We start from the raw sequence: 24,501 nt of genomic DNA, 5'->3' as shown, positions 1-24,501 counted from the left end.
TGTCTTTTGTCTCACCAACTCCAAATATATATATTTGGCTAGAATTCTACGAGTCTAAGAGACTATGAGACCACATGGCTACGAGTCTAAAATGATCTAGCTGGTTACGAGTTATACATGGCTTGCGAGGCTACAGAGCTACGAAGTTTCTAGTACACAGGTTTACATGACTGCGAGGATACAGGACTACAAGTCTGCAAGAGTACTTGACTACGAAGGTACTCGTCTACATGACTCCAGTTACCGCATCTGTCTTCGACGGAATTTTCTCTTTTGCTCCAACTGCTCCATCAGCATTATGTTATAAGATTACAAGGCCTCTTGCTTACGTAGCTTCAAGTCTACAAGCCTCCAATGCATCATGACTGCGAGACTACGATCAATGAGGTTACGAGTCTACGCGATTGCGAGTCTTCTAGGTTACATGATCGCGAGGCTATAGGACTACGAAGCTTCTAGAACGCATGGTTACGAGACTGCGAGGCTACAATTCTACGAGGTCCCAAGACATCCAGGCTACGCGACTACGAGCCATGAGGTTACGAGACTACGTGACTACGAATCTTCAAGTTTACGAGACTGCGAGGCTACAGAGCTACGAAGCCTCTAGTACACAGGTTTACGTGACTGCGAGGATACAGGACTACGCGACTTCGAGCCATAAGGTTACGAGATTACGTGACTACGAATCTTCATGTTTACGAGACTGCGAGGCTACAGAGCTACGAAGCCTCTAGAAAACGAGTTTACGTGACTGCGTGGATACAGGAATACAAGTCTGCATGAGTTCTTGACTACGAAGCTACTCGTCTACAAGGCTCCAATTGACACATCTGTCTTCGATGGAATTTTCTCTTTTGCTACATCTACACCATCAGCATTATGTTATAAGATTACAAAGCTACTTGCTTACGTAGCTTCAAGTCTACGAGGCTCCAATACATCATGACTTCGAGACTACGAGCCATGAGGTTACGAGACTATGCGATTGCAAGTCTTCAAGGTTACGTCATCGCGAGGCTATAGGACTACGAAGCTTCCAGAACGCATGGTTACGAGAATGCATGACTAATTGGCCGCATGGCTACGAAACTTTATGTCTCTAACTGACTACAATAGCACTATTCAGTGGTGAGAGTTAATTTATTTCATGCAAAGGTACTTGCTGCAAGCAGTTCCACTTTTCAACATCAGATGACGTCACGTTTTGCTTGCAGGTAAAATAATATTTATTTATTTTATGCGGGATGCGGGTTGTTCACTATCGATCGCATAAGAAAATGACATCGATAGTCTTCAAGGAGAAGGAAGTTCGTCCTTCCTGCTAGTGCTTCTCAGATTTCTCACGGTCCGCCATCTTGGATTGTGACGTCACGGCTGCCATCTTAGATGGGTGTGACTTTGACCTTTTACCGAAACCGCAGGAATGATCGCAAGCACACGGATTAACCATCAAAATATATATAATAATTATCAGGAGCACACGGAGAAAACCATCATAATATTGGCAAGAATAATCAGGAGCACACGGAAAAAAACGACACATGTTTTCTTTGATATCATAAAATTACAGAAAAAAAATATTTAGAAATAAAAAAAATTAATAAAAAAATTTAAAATAAAAACAAAAAATACATAAATAGATTCTGCTAGCTTGTAAACTTATCATTGCTGAGCAAAGATAGAGTTCTAGTACAAGCCAGAATTTTATGTATTTTTTGTTTTTATTTTAAATTTTTTTATTAATTTTTTTTATTTCTAAATATTTTTTTTCTGTAATTTTATGATATCAAAGAAAACATGTGTCGTTTTTTTCCGTGTGCTCCTGATTATTCTTGCCAATATTATGATGGTTTTCTCCGTGTGCTCCTGATAATTCTTATATATATTTTGATGGTTAATCCGTGTGCTTGCGATCATTCCTGCGGTTTCGGTCAAAGGTCAAAGTCACACCCATCTAAGATGGCAGCCGTGACGTCACAATCCAAGATGGCGGACCGTGAGAAATCTGAGAAGCACTAGCAGGAAGGACGAACTTCCTTCTCCTTGAAGACTATCGATGCCATTCTTCTTATGCGATCGATAGTGAACAACCCGCATCCCGCATAAAATAAATAAATATTATTTTACCTGCAAGCAAAACGTGACGTCATCTGATGTTGAAAAGTGGAACTGCTTGCAGCAAGTACCTTTGCATGAAATAAATTAACTCTCACCACTGAATAGTGCTATTGTAGTCAGTTAGAGACATAAAGTTTCGTAGCCATGCGGCCAATTAGTCATGCATTCTCGTAACCATGCGTTCTGGAAGCTTCGTAGTCCTATAGCCTCGCGATGACGTAACCTTGAAGACTTGCAATCGCATAGTCTCGTAACCTCATGGCTCGTAGTCTCGTAGTCATGATGTATTGGAGCCTCGTAGACTTGAAGCTACGTAAGCAAGTAGCTTTGTAATCTTATAACATAATGCTGATGGTGTAGATGTAGCAAAAGAGAAAATTCCATCGAAGACAGATGTGTCAATTGGAGCCTTGTAGACGAGTAGCTTCGTAGTCAAGAACTCATGCAGACTTGTATTCCTGTATCCACGCAGTCACGTAAACTCGTTTTCTAGAGGCTTCGTAGCTCTGTAGCCTCGCAGTCTCGTAAACATGAAGATTCGTAGTCACGTAATCTCGTAACCTTATGGCTCGAAGTCGCGTAGTCCTGTATCCTCGCAGTCACGTAAACCTGTGTACTAGAGGCTTCGTAGCTCTGTAGCCTCGCAGTCTCGTAAACTTGAAGATTCGTAGTCACGTAGTCTCGTAACCTCATGGCTCGTAGTCACGTAGCCTGGATGTCTTGGGACCTCGTAGAATTGTAGCCTCACAGTCTCGTAACCATGCGTTCTAGAAGCTTCGTAGTCCTATAGCCTCGCGATCATGTAACCTAGAAGACTCGCAATCGCGTAGACACGTAACCTCATTGATCGTAGTCTCGCAGTCATGATGCATTGGAGGCTTGTAGACTTGAAGCTACGTAAGCAAGAGGCCTTGTAATCTTATAACATAATGCTGATGGAGCAGTTGGAGCAAAAGAGAAAATTCCGTCGAAGACAGATGCGGTAACTGGAGTCATGTAGACGAGTACCTTCGTAGTCAAGTACTCTTGCAGACTTGTAGTCCTGTATCCTCGCAGTCATGTAAACCTGTGTACTAGAAACTTCGTAGCTCTGTAGCCTCGCAAGCCATGTATAACTCGTAACCAGCTAGATCATTTTAGACTCGTAGCCATGTGGTCTCATAGTCTCTTAGACTCGTAGAATTCTAGCCAAATATATATATTTGGAGTTGGTGAGACAAAAGACAGTTGTTGGAGCCAATGACTGTAGGAGCCAATGACTGTAGGAGCCAATGACAGATGGAGTCACTAGACTGATGGAATCAATAGACTGATGGAATCAATGAATAATGGAGCCAATGAATATTGGAGCCAATGAATATTGGAGCCAATGACAAATGTGCGGCCTTTTTGATGATGGTGCTGCCTTTTCGTTGTCGGTGCTTCCAAATGCGCTGCCTTTTCGTTGTCGGTGCTTCCAAATGTGCTGCCTTTTCGTTGCCGGTGCTTCCAAATGTGCTGCCGTTTCGTTGTCGGTGCTTCCAAATGTGCTGCCTTTTCGTTGTCGGTGCTTCCAAATGTGCTGCCTTTTCGTTGTCGGTGCTTCCAAATGTGCTGCCTTTTCGTTGTCGGTGCTTCCAAATGTGCTGCCGTTTCGTTGTCGGTGCTTCCAAATGTGCTGCCGTTTCGTTGTCGGTGCTTCCAAATGTGCTGCCGTTTCGTTGTCGGTGCTTCCAAATGTGCTGCCGTTTCGTTGTCGGTGCTTCCAAATGTGCTGCCGTTTCGTTGTCGGTGCTTCCAAATGTGCTGCCGTTTCGTTGTCGGTGCTTCCAAATGTGCTGCCTTTTCGTTGTCGGTGCTTCCAAATGTGCTGCCGTTTCGTTGTCGGTGCTTCCAAATGTGCTGCCTTTTCGTTGTCGGTGCTTCCAAATGTGCTGCTATTTCGTTGTCGGTGCTTTCAAATGTGCTGCCTTTTCGTTGTCGGTGCTTCCAAATGTGCTGCCTTTTCGTTGTCGGTGCTTCCAAATGTGCTGCCTTTTCGTTGTCGGTGCTTCCAAATGTGCTGCCGTTTCGTTTTCGGTGCTTCCAAATGTGCTGCCTTTTCGTTGTCGGTGCTTCCAAATGTGCTGTCTTTTCGTTGTCGGTGCTTCCAAATGTGCTGCCGTTTCGTTGTCGGTGCTTCCAAATGTGCTGCCTTTTCGTTGATGGTCCTTCTATTTTAATGTTGTTTTGACTCTAGTATTATTGTAAATGGTTCTTGATTTGACTAGCGTTTTATTCCATACGGTGCATGTATATAAGCGAGTCCTAGACAACAGGACGCTCAGTTTGTTACTGACGTCGTCGGTGTAAGGATCACCTAGTTTGTTTCTTCTGGTGCATTAATCATGTAATTACCTGTTCTTGCGAACTCGATGGCATCTTTACCGACTTTAACGACGAACTCGATGGAGGTTGTACCATCGTCTACGGGAACCTTGACGACAGCTACGACGGAGAAGGAGCAGATTCCGTTGACAACGTCGATGTCAACACTGGAGGAGATTTCAACAGATGTGATACCACCAGCAGAAGATAGCTTAATGACTACTGAGCTGGATGTGCAGGAAACCACGACGATCGACGATACGACCTCGATGGAGACTTCAATGGATGCTGATTTGACAACTAGCGAAAATCGGTGCTGTTATTGCGACAAGATTTTCTCAAACAGCAGCAATGCTCGGCGACACGAGAGGAGCGAATGTGTCAAGAACCTATATCGTAAAATGTTTGTTTGTGAGAAATGTCATAAGCAGTTTGCCAGAAAAGATAATATGAAAACGCACATGAAGGCATGCAAAGGTCCTGCTGTGCGGCAGAAAGTAAAGGTTTCGTCGCAACAACGATGCATCGATGTGCATAAGAGAATGCCTGGAAATGGTACTACTGTTGTAACGCCTGTATCTGGATCGGGTCTGAAAGGATCGTCTTCATCACCACGGTATTCTTGCAGCTACTGTGATACGTCGTTCGCATTTTCCCATGATGCACGAAGACATGACCGGAGCAAATGCACGAAGAATCCATCTCGCATGAAGTTTCGATGTGATGAGTGTCATGAATGGTTTACTCGAATTGATAATTTGCGACGACATGCGAAAAACTGTAAAGGTGAAGTCCGTGTGCCTACTGCTGAACTACCTGCAGAAATTTCGACTCCTCGGTTTAGGTTGAAGGCTCGTGAGCGTACAAGCAAGAAAACCGATGTGCAGCAACCGATTGGTATGACGTCTGAACAGGAAAATAAACCTAAGACTGTGTTCGGAGCATTACAAGTGAACGATAATGGCTTCTACTTGGCGCAGTCTGCATTTCGTGGAACATTGAAGGACTATTATTATTTAAATACGTTAGGTGAGTCGAAAGACATTTGTAATTTTCTTGATGATATCAGAGAGGACATAATCAATCAGCTTACTGATGATGTAGCAACAAACGGACCTTTGAAATATAACTTGTGGTTGGACTGTATATATGGAAAGCCATATCCGTTCGATGACAAAGTGAAGAAGTGTGCATTCAAGACATCGGCTGCAGTAATTTACAGTTCTAACGATGTGAAGCAAACTGTTAAGAATGGTATCCAGAAACTCTGTCTAGAAGAGGTTGACTATGTCTGTAAAGGTTCTGGCTGGACTCTGTCTAGTATAAACCGATTGGAGCTAAGAATTAGTCATTTCACACCGCTGCGGAACTAAATGATTATAAGATTGCTGGCTTTCGCAAATGATCCTGTAGTAGAATAGAAATTATGTAATAAATATTATGTTTGTAAAAGAACTTGTGGTGTTTAATTCCTCGAACCTGTTACTATTATGTTAAATTGATGTTATATTTAATTTTTTTGCATCGTCCTAGATCGTACCAAGGACCTTAGTTGACCTAATCAATCAGTATATAGATTACAAATTTATTTAATGAATTTTGGAATTTTTCCCGAATTTCTAGCTAAATAATTACGGATTTTCAAGATGGCGGCCAAATGACAAGATGTCGGGTGTCACAGCAATAATAAATGATTACTGTACTCTAGCGGATAAGAATTAAACTAACATGGCGTCAGCGCACTCTCGCCGACGATACACTGATGATGGCTTCCAGCAGACGAGGACAAGATGGCGGACGTGACGTCATACTACCTGACGATATTTATGCTTTGAAAAAAAGTGGTGGGAGTCAGTCTGCCAGCACCCACCACGAAGGAAGGATCGGTTGCCATTTTTATTTTTTTTGCACTCGTCGGGTTCGAACCGAGGACTCTGAGCTCCGTGTTGTAAATGTTTGTTTTTTAAATATGTTATTAAAAAAATTTTTATTTAATTTTTTTATAATTTTAAAATATTTTTTCATTAAAATCGGATAATAAATTTAAAGATGGCGGCCGTAACGAAAATTGCAGCGGTGACGTCATCATTCAAAATGCCCGATAACACAATGCCGGAATGTTCGAGAAAACGAAATGACGTCATCCAAGATGGTGGATCCAAGATGGCCGTCGGGGTCAAGGTCAAAGGTCAAGGTCACATCCTGATAGAGGCTTAACTGAGGCTTGAGTTAAGGATGCTTAAGCCTCTATCAGGACATTTCTAGCCGTTGGGATTTTTAAGGACTAAAACGGGAAATTTTCCCTCGTAACGGGAATTTTTCCCTCGAAAACGGGAAATTTTTTCTTAAAACGGGAAATTTTGAGTCATTTTTAATCATTTTTGAGGAATTTTGAGGAATTTTTGCCGCCGTGGCGTCACAAATCCAAGATGGCGGAGTCGGCTCTCGGCTCCACCGCCTGAGGCCTGATCTCGGACCGTCATTCACATACTACTCTCGTAGTAGCAGTTGGTTGGCTCTAATGCTCGGTGCAGGACTCGTAGTAGCAGTTTGTTGGCTCTAATGCTTGGTGCAGGACTCGTAGTAGCAGTTGGTTGGCTCTAATGCTAAGTGCAGTTCTCGTAGTAGTAGTAGTAGTTGGTTGGCTCTAATGCTTGGTGCAGGATTCGCAGTAGCAGTTGATTGCCTCTTATGCTTGGTGAAGGACTCGTAGTAGCAGTTGGTTGGCTCTAATGCTTGGTGTAGAACTCGTGCATATAGTAGTTTGTTGGCTCTAATGCTTGTTGCAGGACTCGTAGTAGCAGTTGGTTGGCTCTACTGCTTGGTGCAGGACTCTTAGTAGCAGTTGGTTTGCTCTACTGCTTGGTACTGGACTCTTGGATGTAGTAGTTGCCTTTATTCCACACCTGCAAATAAGAAAATTTTGTGGCAAAGAGTGGAGACCAGGAACAGGTCGAACTCCATGACATCTAAATCTAAAATTATTAGTTATTTATCATTCTTTAAAATTAACTTTTTTAACACTCAGCACAGATGTATGAAACCAGGAGCTTGTTGGCGTGTTGGTGACCTTCCACCGTCTGGTACTGCGTGGTTCGAGGTGCACAAGCCTGGAATTTGGCCCTCGGGGCCCGCAATGACTGTAATGATACCCATTTTCGGCTTTACTGCGAGGGAACTGCTTCAGTAGGCAGTTTTTATTCTGATATGGGTATACATGAACCCCTCACCACCCTACCCCCGGATATCTGAAAAGTATATTCAAGTTAACCAACAAAATAAAAACAATTGAAAGTATACAGAGGGCAATGTGTTTTATTTCACAATAACCGAAATGGTATTTTGCCTACTCTCCTGGTGTTGGCTCTAATGCTTGGAGCACGTCCAACAGGGATCGCTATCCACATGACGGGAGAACTAAGTGAAAGACGACACATCTTCGGTACTACCCTGGTGAGATAGGATGGTTTGGATGGTGCCTGCACTGGACCAAGGGTTCTCTGGGTGTCTGTGCAGTCCTAGAGTGATGGTGGTGTAGGTCGGGGTGGGCGAAATGGAGTACTCAGTAGAGGGTCCTTATGGCTGTAAGTCCACGAAAGGTTCAACGTGCCGGAATTGACGGTATATACTCCCGTAAGGGCTGAAACACCATCGACATGAGCTCCCAAGAGCCATAGTTAAATGGATACGCCATTTCATCTCAGCTTGAAGGTGTTAAGAGAAGCTACAACGATCATCTCAGTATTATTGACACCTTCCCCCTTTAAACTGATTCGGCTAACCTGTGATTGACTCAGAGGATAATTAGTTCTTAAGTGGAGCAGAAAGCGTTTAGTATCTAGCTCTTTAGTCAGCTGACTAGTTTGTTATAGGGTTGTAGAAATGTGGAACGAAGTAACGTTGATGCTGATTGGGTTTCTTGAGCTACCCGGCGTAGCCATTGTCTACAACAACCTTTCTGACAGTGGCGGCTGCGGAATGGTAATGCGTCACGGCTAAGAGTTCCGCGTTAACTAACACCCCCCCCCCCCCTCCCAAAAAATAGGTTTTTTTAACACGTTCAGAATGTACATAGCAAGAGCAACCTGCCGTTACTAAAGATCGTGTAAGTATAATGAAATAATTTTGGAAGGGAGGGGCTCGATGGCTGAGTGATTAGAAGTCTGGCCTACTATCTATAAATTGATGAAGTCGAACGCAAGAAGAATGATATTTATTTCCCTGGGGGATAGGCTTAAATGTGACTTTTCCAGACTTTTCCAGCTCCGACATGCGGCGACTAAGAACATCACCATGAAGTACAGAATGAGGAGAAAATTATTATTTTATATTTCTTGTTATCAAATTATAACATGTATAAATTTAAAGGAAAACATTTCTCCTACTGTTTTGTCATTATTCTGTGTTTGATGGCAAAGACAATTTCAACTGGTTTCCACCTAAGAAATTAAAATATTCAGCCATTCTGTGGTCAAGTGACTCATTTGCCATTTTTATGTGATATAAATAGCTTGCATCTTGGGGAAAATCGTTCCAAACATATGTGAACATAAATATGGCTACGTCTGATTTTACATGCAAATAATTTTATAAATATTACCAACAGTGTCGGTCTATACAGTGAATTATTGGTCTCGTTTTGTTAACTGTGCAGTGTGATGACTGGCGATGCACATGGTAGATAATTTGATAGAAACTTTTACGTTCATAGATATTGTCTCAGAATAAATAATAGTAATAAATGCACACACACAACATGTCCCAGGGTACAACTATACTTTTATTTTGCACTGCATCCAATAATAAAAATGATAGCAGAGATTTTTATCATGCATTTAGATGTGAAACGATAGTACGTACTTTAATTTTTTTCCAGAATATTAACTTATTTAACATCGCTTAAGCAATAAGCCAAACCGATCGAACTAACTTCCATTTATACCAAATACTAGAAGTTTAACAGCAGAATATTAGTGAAGATGATATCACTCCTGCTTATTACTTCAGAACATAATACCAATAACAAAACCCCAACTTTGTTTAATAATCTCATTTCTTGCTGAGTAAAAAAGTGATTTTTAGAGTGCAGCACATATCTGTTTAACATTTTGCAACCGATAATGTCAGCCATGGAGTTGATTTTGTCACTTAGGGTAAATACATTGTCTGAACCTTCAGGGGACTTGGAAAATGAAGGCCAAAGATTATTATATCATGAATGTTTCTGGTAGATTGTAAGTCTGAAAAGTGAAATACCATTGAGGGTAGAGTTACTATTATTTGAGGGAATACTTAGAAAAATTCTGCAATGAAATACAAGTAAAATCCTAAATATCGGAAAGAAACAAACTTAAAATATGTGTTACTCCATGGAGGACTGAGTAATCGGTATATGAGGTAGATCTGCAGAATGAATTTCAGGAAATTGAGTTTTATTATCTAATAGTCAATTAATTCCGATGACATTTAAATGTAAGGTGCTTAAGGCAAAAACTTGCAAATTAATTACTAAGAAGTGGTTAATCAAATGTGCGAGGATTGTTCATAGGCGTGAAAATGCTTCAGAAATGTGTATGTGCCACAAAAAGCTAAGTGATGGGTGCCTGTAGTTTGCTCTCTGCTAGAGGGAGGATTAAGTGATCAGAACACAGATATTTGGCAACAGGTTTTGAGCAGAAACTGTTTTGGAACTGGGTGGTGTATGAGATGGTGTGATCCCCACAGAATGCTGAGTGATGGTTGCCTGTGCTAAGATACCTCTGAGAGAGAGAGAGGAATAGGTTATCAGAATTTTGGAGGTAAATATCAGGAGGGCTTGAACAGGAACGGTTTTGGAACTGTGTGATGTATGAGAGTTTGTGATTTCCACTAAATATCTGTATGATGGTGGCCTGTGCACTGTTTCCTCTTATAGGGAAGACTGAATGATCAGAACTTGAAGAGAAATGGCAGGAGCTGTTTTGAAACGGTATGATGTATTAGAGCACGTGAGTCCTACTGAGTGTTTAGTGATGGTTGCCTGTGTTCTGTTACCTCTGAGAGGGAGGACTGAGAGATAAAACTTGGAGGGAGACGGCAACATGGCAGATAACCGTGATTGGTACCAAGACAAAGAAGTGTTTGGGCATGTGATGTAAGAGAACGTGTGTGTCCCACTGAGTGTTGAGTGACAGTAGCCTTTGCTCTGTTCCCTCTGAGAGGGAGAACTGGGTGATCAAAACTTGGAGGGAGATGACAACATGGCAGAGAACCATGATTGGTACCAATACCAAGGATGGTTTGGGCATGTGATGTATGAGAACGTGTGTGTCCCACTGAGTGTTGAGTGACAGCAGCCTGTGCTCTGTTCTCTCTGAGAGGGAGGACTGAGAGATCAAAACTTGGAGGGAGACAGCTAAATGGCAGAGAACCGTGATTGGTACCAATACCAAGGAGGGTTTGGGCATGTGATGTATGAGAACGTGTGTTTCCCACTGATTGTTGAGTGACAGCAGCCTGTTCTCGGTTCTCTCTGAGAGGGAGGACTGGGTGATAAAATCTTGGAGGGAGACGACAACATGGCAGAGAACCGAGATTGGTACCAATACCAAGGAGGGTTTGGGCATGTGATGTATGAGAACGTGTGTGTCCCACTGAGTATTGAGTGACGGCAGCCTGTGCTCTGTTCCCTCTGAGAGGGAGGACATCTGCGCTCGCCAGAACGCCCCTTGCAGCACGCTGGGCGTGGCGCACGTGGCCGGCATGTGCAACCCGCTCAAGAGCTGCAACGTGAACGAGGACAACGGCATCTCGCTGGCGCACACCATCACGCATGAGATGGGCCACAAGTGAGTATTGCTCTCGCACGTCAGTTAGTTGTGTCTTTTCTAAACATTTTGACGCGATAACGTCTTACAAATCAATGAACGCCGGCTGCACACACGAATAATTTGTCACGTTCCGTCTGAGCCGAGTATCCAAGAACCGACCAACCACCGTGCGAGAAAATCTTCTATAATATCAAACAGGTTAAGGAGGGCTTTTTAACTAATTATTCGTGATTATATTTCAACAAATTATTTAAATTAAATTTTCTAAAATTCTAATTAATATCTGAAAATTAAAAAGTATGCAATTTTTCATCAATGTTTTCTTATGACGTTATCACTTAAAATTATCGTCCGTAAACTGACTTTACAGACAACGCCCTTTTTTACTATAGAGTATGTCCATAAATGAATGTCCTAGTTAAAAATTTAGTAGCATCAATGTAAGAATTGTAGATTTATGGTTCAAGGTCACAATTAAAGAGTAACTCCAACAGTTTTAGATAAACGCATTCTCCAATACTGCTTTGTTTTTTTTTTCTCGCTTGCAGCGCCATCTACGCAAAATGGCGACTCCTGAGCATAATGCGTTTTGGTGTTCTGCAATTTTCTAAGAGTGAATCTGAAATTCCAGGATGAAGACCCTCCCAATTGGAATAGCTATGTTCGAGAGCGGTGAAAATCTAAGTCTTGAACGTTGGATTGTCGTAATGGTCGAGACGACAGAGTTCTTTTGCGCTGGCCTCTACTTTAACGCAATGCGATTTTTTTTCCTTTGGGCTTTATAGAAGATCGCGTCTACGTTCAGCCGTTGCCGCTACCTAGTGATTTTCCAGAGTGTATACCCAAAATTGAAGAGGCTATTGCTTCCATTACTCCGGACTTGTTAACCAAGGTGTGGGAAGAATTAGATTTTAGGTTGGACGTGTGACGTATAACTGATGGTGCACACATTGAACATTTGTAAGGAAAAATTGTTGGTTTACCTTGAATTTTATGAAAGATTTTTTTTCAAATAGTCTAAATTAAACTGTTATAATATACCAATGAAACTGGGACATTATTTTATGGACATTCTATATTATTTATGTTTGTAAGATGATGAAATACAAAGTATCTTGCTCATTTCTTTGCCAGTTGGAATATTCGTAAGACAGTCTTAGTTTGAGTTATATTGTTATATGTATGGAGGGGAATGTATTGTATAAGATAATTCTTAGATCTTCTGGAGCATAATATAAAAGCACTGAGACTGAGATTTAAAAAAAAATCAACTATATACGATTTAAATAATAAATCTCTAACTTTTTCTCATGTGATTTTTAAACTTATTCAAGAAATATTGAAGATTACCAGAAAGGCAACCAACTCCTTGCAAAAGTATTTAAAATACTGACTTTTAGGCATTTACGTCATGTAATTAACAAAATTGTCAATTGAAATCATGTATGTTTCAGAACACTTCCCGTAGACGAGATTACAAATTACAAAATACTATTTTATAAATATATCGCTGCAAGTAATTTTATTCCAAAAACAGTGAGACGTGGCAAAGATTTTTAGAAAATAATTTACGAACAGTTCGTCACATAACTTAACGTCAAACCGACAACAGTTTATAGGTCAGGAAATTACGGTTCTGTTTTAAAAAATACAAAAATTTTAATAACGAAATAGTTTTAGAGTTGTAGTCATTTATTAAAACATTTTAAATCTCCTACCTACACCAAATTATTAGATACTGTTACGTAAATTATTTGTTAAATCATAAATAACTCTACTATTGATAACGATTCAAAATCAAATCAAACATGCTATATATTAGGGGGGAAATATTTTGGAAGACTTACGCAGCAGAAATTATAATTCGATAAATTTGACTAGTCATACTGGAAAAAAAAACTTTTATTGCTAAGTTAGCAAATTATATTGGATAAGATGGCTTATTAAACAAATGACTTGCTATATAGATAAAATAATTTTTGACAGTGTTAATAGTCAAAGTTACACGATTAAAAATTATTTGCCGCATAAGTCGTGAAAACTATCATCTTCCCCTAAACGTATTGCATTTTCGACTTTATTTCGAATTGTTATCAATAGTGGGGTTAGTTCTTATTGCATAGCAATAGTTTTTATTCACAGTATGTAATAATCTGGTGCAGGAGGGGAATTTAAAAACAATTGAAAAATGTCTGCAACTCGAAAACTACGACACTTCCTGATTTTTTTATATTCAGAGCCTATATCAACTGTTCTCAGCTTGATATTGAGTTATAGAACAGCCTATATTTTTTTACCAACTTGAGGTCTAAAATTTATAATCCCATGAAATCTCTCTACATGCTTTTAATTTAATAATATTTTATAGCAAAACACAGCAGACTTTGTCAAAAAGTCTCTACTTGCCTCTTTATTTATGTAAAATTCGAAAATATATTGTTATTGGTAGCTATTCTTTAAAAGAATATTAATCCCTGACGATACTCTTTTCAGGTGAACTGGTTGTTATGTCCGTTGATTTAGTGTTTTTGGATTTTTCCTTTGACAAAAAAAAAGTTGTATAAAATTTATAAGTGTTCCATGTTTATGTTCGTGTTAGCTACGAATGACGCGATATTTGTTTAGCCCCACATATCTGCTCACATATTTGGTAACCAAAAACTGAGCTAGCGGTTCTTGTATACCCGTTTATGGTTGTCTGTTTTGAATAATTAAAACACATATTTTCTGATAATTATAACCCAGCACTCTTTATTCAAGAAACGCGTGCGTATCTCGGCCAGAGCCGAGTGGCCCTCTTGTTTAAACTCGAGCGTCTGGTGAAATGTCTCCTTAGACTTATGCAACCGGTCAGGCAGCTGTGTGCAGCACAATGCGAACTTAGAGACAATTGTACGAGGTTTGTTTTCAGACACCGGAAAATATTCTGAAGCTGTTAGTTCCCTCAATATTTTTTTCTAGATAGTTTAATCAATTACATAAATGTTAACTAAATAATCCTGTGAATCTCTAAAGCCAATTAAATTACATCCTGGCATAACTTATAGAGTGATGTCGTGTAGTAATAAATTTAAATAAATTTTTACTATGTGACCATTGTCAAAAAACTCTTTATTTTTATAGCAACTTTTATTAAATAACGAAATTTTGCTTTACTCAAAACATTAAAAAAATTAAAATTTACTATTATTTTGATGAAATAAAATTTTATTGGGTTTTTAGTGTAATTCTAAAAATAAAGTGTTTTAAAAGATATATCTAAAAGGTACGAAAGAATGTCGTAAAGTAAGCTCCGTTTGGTCATTAAAAAATTGGTTGTCTGTATTTTAACGTAACAACGTCATAACAAAACATGGATGAAATGATTGCATACTTTTAAGAATGAAATTAAATCATTTTTATTTTTATCACTATTTTGTAGTACATGTAAAAAGAAGGAGTGAAATGAAATCTAGAATTTAATTAAAAAATTTACTTTTATTTGCACTCATTAAATCAAATATGTAAATTACTTTAACGAAAAGATTATTTTAACTATAACTTTTATACATGTTTGCTATTTAACTTCTTCTAATCTATGTTATTCTGTTAAGGATAGGACGATGATAGGAAAAGTAGGAAACGAATGGGAGTGTTTAAAGTTTAATGTGCCTCGAAAAAGTCAAATCGATGGTTGTTCCAATCGAGTGGAAGAGATATAGAGGTGGCGCAAGCGTACCATGAGCGTAACGGGACACAACGTAACGGGAAAATGTGCGTTACGGGACACTTTATCGTGCGTGCAGCCGGCGTTCATCGATTTATCGATTTATTAGACGTCACGTCAAAATTAATTCTTGATAAAACGGTTATATTTCCAGTTTCAGTTTACTAAATATCTACTTCACAACTTCACATCTTCACCATTCAGTTCCAAACAACGTAACGCTGCACCAGTTTCTTTAACCCCTGTACATAGAAGTTCACCACCTGGGCATAGAACGAATGCCTCGGCCATATGCATTATGAACTTATAATACGCAATGCGTGTAGCCTAAGCACAGGCGCTTAGTAAACATCTCGTGGTAAGTAATCTCCGTATTCGAGTCGGAAAATTATGACTACCTTATTATTATTATTTTTTTTTTGCGAATTAAGTGCCATTTTTGTTGATTTATGAAAAGTGGATCAACCATTTCAGCCAAAATTACAAAATTCCTTTTTCAAATGGTTTAATTTCCAGCCAAAGTTCAATTATTGATTATTCTATTATTTTTCAATGGTTTAAACAAAAAATACGCAGAATGAAATATCAGTACAAGAATATAAAATTATGCACCAATTTTCGTAAGAAATACTTAGTGTTATCTCTAAAAACGTATTTCATGTATGCCATGTGTTGTATAAAGTTACAATATATTTCCTGTGTTATTATTACTAACTATTTCGTGGCTAATTATTTCCAAATATGTATATTGTTTAAGTACAGAGGATTTTTTTTCCTGTGTTGGCACCTTCCCAGGGGCTTAGACGTCGTGCAGGCCCGTCTGCGTGGTACAGTTGTTCTGGTGATCTACGGCAAGTAGATGACGATAGTAGAGCAGACGTGTAGAGCTAGTCAAGTGCAGTAGCGACCGGCGTTTTGATGAGCGCATCACGGTGGATTTTAGCAGTGCTTACATTTACACGTTTGGCTTGGAGTGATTTTAGCGCGGCGTCCAGGGTCTAGTCAGCGCGGTGATGCGATCACAGATTCGGAGAACAGCGACGGCGTGGCGGACTTTTAAACATTTCCAGAGATGGCCGACAAGCACACTGTTGTGCCGGGAGGCGAGTGGAAACTTCCCAGCAGACTTCTTGCCAAGCAGGAAGACCTTCGCACGCATTTGACCAGCGGCTGCTTCAAACTGGATCTCGTCCGCTCAGTCGCTGACGTGTCTCAGTTGCCTGCTTCTCTGTTCGCGCCTGTAACTTTGCAGCGTTGCTCTTCCGGAAATTAATTTTCTTCAACAAATTTTTTTGGCTTGATTATTCTCTGCACAGCTTTTACAAAATATTCCTTAATAAAACCATTTGCCATGAAATATTTTGTACCTAACACTACAAGAAAAATATTGTGAGTTTGTTCAACACATGGAAACGTTTTTTCGAGATAATACTCAGTATTTCTTAAGAAAATTAGCAAATAATTTTATAAACCATGGAAAAGATAATCGACTATTCAACAATTTTACTTTACTCATGGAACGGTTTAACTATAGGTGGTACTGTGACAACACAAAGCATAAATTCCCTGGTAAGAATCCGAACTTAGTATTTCTGCGAAAACTATTTTTTAGTGATGCAGTATTACTATCTTACAGATGTTTGTAATTTTGCATGAATATTTCTGTTTTATTAACAAAAATTTAAAAAAATATATTTGTATGTAACTATGTACGCGCATTAGAAGTTATACTACTTTTTTGATTTAAGACACTTATTTATTTTGGAATTTACTGTAACAAAAATTAATGAAATAAGTAGGTACTCAGTATTCAAAATTAATATAAACTTGGGCATAAAATAATTTTATAGCAATACGATAGACAAATAAATTGTTTTCATATATTTTTGCTTAAATCACAATTGGTATGAATCAGTAATCTTTAATAAAACATAATAAAAAAAATTCCAACTGCGGAGTTTCAATCACAGTCATTTAGCTTATTAATCGCGCACTATAACCACTGCCTGACAGTAAATTTCGAAAGAAGAAAATGTATTATTACTATTGTAATATTAGAATCCTTAAGGTTTTTAAAAAAAACATGAAATTACTCTTTACCATGACTATTTTAGTGTACCAAATGTATTCTACGTTAGTAATACCGTCATTAAGTTTCATTTGGCATACCAGTACGTTTGTATTGCCCCCTACGTTTTATGAAAAATGATAATGTATCATTAGAGACCTGAAAAATTCACGGATTCAATGACCTCTAGGATAGCCTCCATTATCCTCTACATTTATCAAGCAAACACGCGTGTTCATTGGGTGCTAACTTGTGAGGCGTATCCACTTGGTAGCTTGTGGTTCGAGGCTTCTTTGGTCAATAGTCTGTCATTTGCCCAGAGAGATCCAGTTAAACTGCGAACCAGCAGAATTGTTCACACGTTTGAATTTTAGCCTATCACGAAATGAATCTGCGAATTTTTCCGGTCTCTGTGTATCATACACGTGGGGTCCGCCATCTTCCTGTGAAAATTTAGTTTGCCTGCGCGGTGCGCGCGCATAAACGCGCGGCAGTGTTAAGTGTTGTGTGCGAGTGTTCGCGAGCGGCGAGCAGAGTGTACGTACACTAAGAGAAAGGTTTGTTTGCCTCAACAAAATATGTGTTTGTATGTGGCGAAATAAATATATTTTGTTAATTCAAACAAATATTTTGTAGTAGGAAAGATTCTGTCGACCCAACAAAATGAAATGATGTTGTCAACTCAAGTGTGTATTTGGTTAGGTGTAACAAATAATTTTTGTTTCTTACCGAATTTGGTTAAGCTAACAAAATATTTTGTTCCACCAAGTAAATATTTGTTTCGCCATATATAAACAAATATTTGTTTGATTCAAACAAAGCTTTTTCTCGGTGTACAGTGCGGCGTGTTGTGCGCAGCTTCGGCATGTACCACGACACGGAGAAGATCGGCTGCAGCCGGCGTAGCGGGCGCGTGCTGCACGTGATGACCCCCAGCTTCGAGGCGGACACGGTGGGCGTGGCCTGGTCGCGCTGCAGCCGGCGCGACATCACCAACTTCCTGGAGTGAGTGTCCCCCCTACCCCGGCTCTTGCAGCGGTACAGCTTGTGCCAAACCAATAGACATACACATACATAAGTGCTCACACTTTATGCATGATTAGCTAGAGACCTGCAAAATTCGCGGTTTCGATGGCCTTCAGGATAGACTGCACATACCCCTGTACACTCGGGCAAATAACGCAAGTTCATTGGCTGCCGACTTGTAAGTCGTCTCAGCTGGTTTTGTCTGTGATTCGATCCTTCTTTGGTTGGAGGTTTATAACTGGTTGAGATTCGTCCACATGAACAGTAAGCCAATAGAAAAATTATCTAAGAGATATATGTGTTTGAATTCTAGCCTATCACCGAATGAATCCGCGAATTTTGCAGGTCTCTAATGATTAGTAGAGACCTGCAAAATTCGCGGATTCATTTCGTGATATGCTACAATTCAAATAATTATACTTTAGCGCTGCTTCTACCACTGGTTCACTGTTAATCTGGAGTAATGAGGGTCGATTAGAGACCCTCACTCATAGAAGTGTCGAATCACAGGCCACCCAGTCGAGACAAGTCAGCAGCCAATCAACAGTTGGCATTTGCCCGAGTGTGTAGAGGATAGTGGAGTGTATCCTGGAGGTCATTGAACCCGCGAATTTTTCCGGTCTCTATTTATGCATTATTAGTAGGGGCATGCATATTTCGCGAAAAGATTGCGAGAATAGCTGAAAGTCGAAACAATGTAGCACCATCTGCGTTCTGTGATTGGGTTAGTTTATTTCAGGTACATGTCGATTGTGACAACACCAATCACATTAGGTCAGTGCGGAATCAAACGCGTCCCGAGTGGCTCGGTAAAACAAGGCAACGACTTCTCTCGCAGACGGCCGCCAATCGCAAGGAAGAAACCGCTGGTGCGGGTATACCTTGTTGCAGTCTAGTAGCCGTTCAGGTTTTTTTCGCGAAAAATGCCTTCCCCTAATGATTAGCCGGCAAAGTTGAATTTTTGAAAACAATTTTGCGCAGTATCGAAAAGGAGAACCAAATTAGATACATAACTGAACATGGATTTGGTTAAAGGCAATGCCTGTGGCAATTACGTGGTACTGTTTAAAAAAAAAATTTTAACCTTTTATAATAATAAAAAAATCCATAGTATTTTATAAAGGCTTGGTAAAATTAAATTATTTTGTTAATGAAAGAAATTCAACCATATGACATATGTAGTAGCCAGTAAAATGCAAAATATGCCATCGAATTATACAAAACGTATGATTTATTTATATATATATATATGTATAATTTTGCGAAAGTTGAGCCACTCAAGGACATGGAACGGCCTGGCTGGCGCTAAGGGCGACACTGGCTGGCGCATCACACGTCTCTTGGCCTCTACTAGCCAGGCCCCGAGCTGGTGTGCAGTGTTCGCGGTGGTGACCATGTAATTCTACATTAGACAAGCTTTTTTCAGAATATAAACACCACACAATACTCCACAACAGGAATATGGTCAACAAACAAAGAAAAACAAAAAAAATTGACTAACAGAACGAAAAAACCCCCACAAATGATGACAGCACAAAAATACCGAACTCAAAAAATTCAGCACAACAGTTGAAACGAGACAAAACCACAGCAAAACGAAAAGACTAAACAAACATAATAGTTTTCCAAAAACAGTATGGTTATTGAATCTAGTATATTTAATACGAACTGACAATAATAATCTCCTTGTATCAAAAAAACTTTTAAAATTTATGCTCTCCGGATGTTTCTTGCAATGGAGAAGCAGTATTTAAAATAATTTTATGTGCACACACCATTACTGTTTCTGACTGTACGTCATTGAAAAAACCTTCGTTGTTCTCCATTCAGGTGTTTTTATGACATGCAGTGTAGACCAGCAATAAATGCCGTTTTTCCATAAACTTGTTTTAAACGTACAAAAAGTATTGAAAACGTAGTAAAAAAACTAACTTTCCAATTTCCTCCACGAATAACTATTTGTTTATTTTAGTTGCATTCGTCCTAGGAACGTCTGAAAACTTACTGTAAATTTTAATACATAGTTTTAAACTGTCTTCTAATTTTTTTTTACAAAAAATGTATAAGTGACAACTTAAATCCTTTCACTAATTATACACTCGTATACACTACAAAATATGAGCACACACTTTAAATGTATGAAAAATTGTCGGTTACAAATTATCCAGGGACCATAGTAAACGAAGGCTTACATATTCGTAACTCTATGGATATTTAATTTACTTATTTTGAACACTAACTGAATTTATCTAATCATCTACAAGTATTTTTAAAAACTTTTAAACCTTAAGTTATTTTTAATGATTTTTGCAATGGAGAAGAAGGATTTATAAAATTTTATGGATATTACGCCATTGCTGTTTTCCTATAGGTGTTTCTATGTCACCCGATGCAAACCTGTGATGGCATATGTCCATTAAATTGTATTTAATCTTTTAAAATGTTAAGTACATTGTAAAAAACTTCCCTTTTTCCTTTAAACTACACGTTTGTTCTATTTACAATGCCACACAGAATTAAGAAGTCGGTATACGTAGAGACCGGAAAAATTCGCGGATTCATTTCGCGACAGGCTAGAATCAAAACTCTATTACCTTCGTGCTGCTTCATCGATTGGGCCACAATTTATCTGAAGGACTCTGAACCAATGAAAAACTCTAAGTAGAGCAATAATGTAATCACGAGAAAACCAGTTAAAAAGTGTCACGAGTCAGTAGCCAATGAGCAGGCGTAATTTGGCTGAGTGCATAGAGGATCGTGGAGTCTATCCTAGAGGTCATTGAAACCGCGAATTTTTCCAGTCTCTAGGTATACGGCATGTTTTCTTCGAAGATCCGTTTATCTGGAACTACGTAGGACTACTGGTTTATATATTTATTTAACGTATATTCTTCGTGTTAACGTCAGTAAATAGCATGTTTGTTATTTAAAAACATTAATTGTTTAGAAACATGCTGGTTTGAAATACGGCCATACAAAGTTTTTTTTTAAGTCTTTATAATCTCGATAATATGCTGACTTCCTTTCGCCATTATGCACATTTTCGACAGTTGTATCATTAAATAAGCCATACACTACTTGTTTTATACCGCTGAATGGCTGATTTTTAGTCAGAATCAAACTGGCTGCCGGAGGAGGACAAAACGAACGCCTTCTCGCCAATATCCACGAGTCTTGCCACCAATACGTGTGGACACCAACATATGATTGATTTTGGAAAAGCTTTTAAGCCTCATTAAAAAAAAATGTTTACTGTAAATGTATATCTTAAAAAAATACTCTTTTTTCATGTTTGAAATAATGGTTTAACTTTGTTTATTTTAAATACATAACAATAAAAAAGGAACATACATACGAAACGAAAATAAATGTAGCATGTTACCAGAAAATGGTGTTGGCAGGCATTTTTCGCGAATAAATAAATCTGAGCGCCTATTAGACTGCAACAAAGTATACCCGTACCAGTGGTTTCTTTCTTGTGATTGGCGGCCGTCTGCGAGATAAGTCAATGCCTTATTTGACCGGGCCAATCAGGACTATTTTGCTTCCGCACTGACTCACGGTGATCGGTGTTGTAAAAATCTACATTGACCTGAATGAAACACACCCAATTAATAGAGACCTGCAAAATTCGCGGTTTCGATGGCCTTCAGGATAGACTGCACATACCCCTGTACACTCGGGCAAATAACGCAAGTTCATTGGCTGCCGACTTGTAAGTCGTCTCAGCTGGTTTTGTCTGTGATTCGATCCTTCTTTGGTTGGAGGTTTATAACTGGTTGAGATTCGTCCACATGAACAGTAAGCCAATAGAAAAATTATCTAAGAGATATATGTGTTTGAATTCTAGCCTATCACCGAATGAATCCGCGAATTTTGCAGGTCTCTACCAATTAAGAAACACAGACAATGATACAGTGTTTTAACTTTCAGCTAGTCTCGGAATCTTTTCGCGAAATTGGCATGCCCCTACTTATGGGACTTGCTGTATCTCTGATGGATGCTTCGGTGTGGAGGAAAGACGCCTGGGTGGAGTGACGTGCGGGTGTGCTCGCAGCCAGGGCTACGGCGACTGCCTGCAGGACGAGCCGGCCAGCGACCTCAGCTACCCGGACCTTCCACCGGGGGCGATGTACGACGCCGACCACCAGTGCCGCCTGCAGTTCGGCGAGCGCGACGCCTCCGTCTGCTCCCCGCAGGAGGAGGTAAGGTCGTGGCGGAATGTTCACTAAGGACTTCGGTCTCAGAACGTTGGAAACACTGTATTATTTTTATGATATTTAATAATGGTAATTTTGAAGTTATACTTCTAATGCGACTTCCAACAAGGTTGCGTTAAACGATTAACGCTACCATGGAGATAACGCTACCATGGAGAATTATTTGCATGCAATTAAAAACTATTTTTTAATGATGCCAAAGAAGTATAACTTTTCACGCGCGTACCTAAGTAAACGCACACATTTTTTTATATGGTAAGATTTTTTTAGTTTTTAATATTTTTTATTTAAGTGTTTAAGTTCGCAAGGTATGATTAAGTTGACAACTGGCACTGAAAGTATTTTTATTTTTATTTTTGATTGTTGTGTTTAATACCATCATATTTACTTTGTAGTTTTAAATAATACGACCTTAATTTATTTTGCTGTTAATACTTTAAGTGTTAAAAAAGGCTTTAGTTTGCATTCAGCTGGTGGACTTGTAAGGACGTAATGAAAGGTGTTCCGCTACTGACCGTTAGAGAGTGCTGGCGCGCGTGGGGCGGGTGGTGGCGTGAGCTCTGCCTAGTCGCCGAGCTGAGACCGAGCGACGTGTGTTATACCTAGGGACACCTGTATTTCGCGATTTAATTTCATGTCAAGGCATTTCACAAAATACTGTAGCTTTTATCCTGTGGTTATTGGCTGAGGTCGGTGAGAGGTGTCGTCCCGCTCTTGACGGGGCCGATGATTATGTGGTCACCGCACTGCTGCACCCTCACAATTTGCCATGACTAGAGACCGGAAAAATTCGCGTGTTAAATGACCTCCAGGATAGACTCCACAATCATCTACACACTCTGGAAAATGCCAACTGTTCATTGGCTGTTGACTTGTGAATCGTCTCGACTGGGCAGCCTGTTATTCGACACTTCCACGAGTGAGGGTCTCTAATTGGCCCTCATTACTCCAGATTAACAGTGAACCAATGGAAGAAGCAGCACTTTGGTATAATTATTTGAATTGTAGCATGACACGAAATTAATCCGCGAATTTTTCAGGTCTCTATCCATGACTCTTAGAAAAAGCTACAGTGTTTTGTGAAATACCTTGACATGAAATGAAATCGCGAAATACAGGTGTCCTAGTTATACGGCGTTCCGCGGAACGTTTTCTAAAGTTGTGTGCCGGAATTGTCTTACGTGGTGTGTTATCCTGGGGGGACATTATCGGCTTTTGAAATGAATACATGCCGCGTAAAAGAAGCGTGTGTTGCTGTAGCTGACGCTCGTGCACGATGGTCGGTGTCGTAGCGCGGACCTGGCGCAGGCTACGAAGAAACTGCGTTTGGAGAACGAGCCCACCAGCTCGCTTAAGGGCTAATCACTAGAGACCGGAAAAATTCGCGAGTTCAATGCCCTCTACGATAGACTCCACGATTCCCTACATATTCGGGCAAATACCACATGCTCATTGTCTAATTACTTCTGAGACCTGTCAACGAGAATGCTTCCGATTCGATACTTCTTTGGTTGAAGGTTTTTTCACTGGCTCAAAGTCCTTAACATAAACTGTGAGCCAATCGCAGAAGTAATATGAAGGTACAGCTGTTTGGATCCCAGCATAACGCGAAACGAATCCGCGAATTTTTCCGGTCTCTACTAATCACTAGGGGCATGTAATTTTCGCGAAAAATTTTTATCGCCTAATAGACTGCAAAAAGGTGTACCCGCACCAGAGGTTTCTTACTTGTGATTGGCGGCCATCGATGAGAGAAGTCGTTGCCATGCTTGACCGGGCCAATCAGGATGCGTTTGCTTGCGCACTGAATTACTGTGATTGGTTATGAAACGATCGACATAAATTGGATAGAAACTACCCAATCACGAAACACAGTTGATGCTACAGTGTTTTAACTTTTAACTGGTCTCGGAATCTTTTCGCGAAATATGCATGCCCCTACTAATTACCCTTTTGTGTAATCACGTCGAAATGCAAGTAGGTGAAACAGGTCCATTCCTTAACCGGGGGTTAAGCCGTTCAGCCAGTCACTTGTGTGGAAGCAGCCCTTTTTGACAGTGAAAAATAACGAGCCCGCTTTTTTTTTGTCCAGTCATAGCTTTAGAGCCATCGCTACAAATGGTGACAATTTTGTCCAATCAACCTCGTAGTTGCGAGTGCTTTCTAAAAAAAAATGTCTTCAAACACTGACCTGTGGTGTTTGCC

At 39.7% G+C, this 24,501-nt stretch overlaps 1 protein-coding gene across 1 annotated transcript in view; it reads left to right on the top strand.

Moving 5' to 3' along the window:
- Nucleotides 1-24,501, top strand: part of LOC134528641 (A disintegrin and metalloproteinase with thrombospondin motifs 7-like) — a 305,564-nt gene that overhangs the window by 242,434 nt on the left and 38,629 nt on the right. Inside the window, exons 7-9 of the mRNA XM_063362439.1 lie at nt 11,145-11,294; nt 17,909-18,055; nt 22,134-22,281. Of these exons, the coding sequence (XP_063218509.1) occupies nt 11,145-11,294; nt 17,909-18,055; nt 22,134-22,281 (445 nt within the window). The remainder of the gene's footprint in view (nt 1-11,144; nt 11,295-17,908; nt 18,056-22,133; nt 22,282-24,501) is intronic.

Source organism: Bacillus rossius, chromosome 1, assembly GCF_032445375.1.
Source record: "Bacillus rossius redtenbacheri isolate Brsri chromosome 1, Brsri_v3, whole genome shotgun sequence".
Classification (NCBI taxonomy): Eukaryota; Metazoa; Arthropoda; class Insecta; order Phasmatodea; family Bacillidae; genus Bacillus; species Bacillus rossius.
The sequence above is the reverse complement of the archived record's forward strand: the minus strand, read 5'-3'. Positions and strand labels throughout refer to the sequence as shown.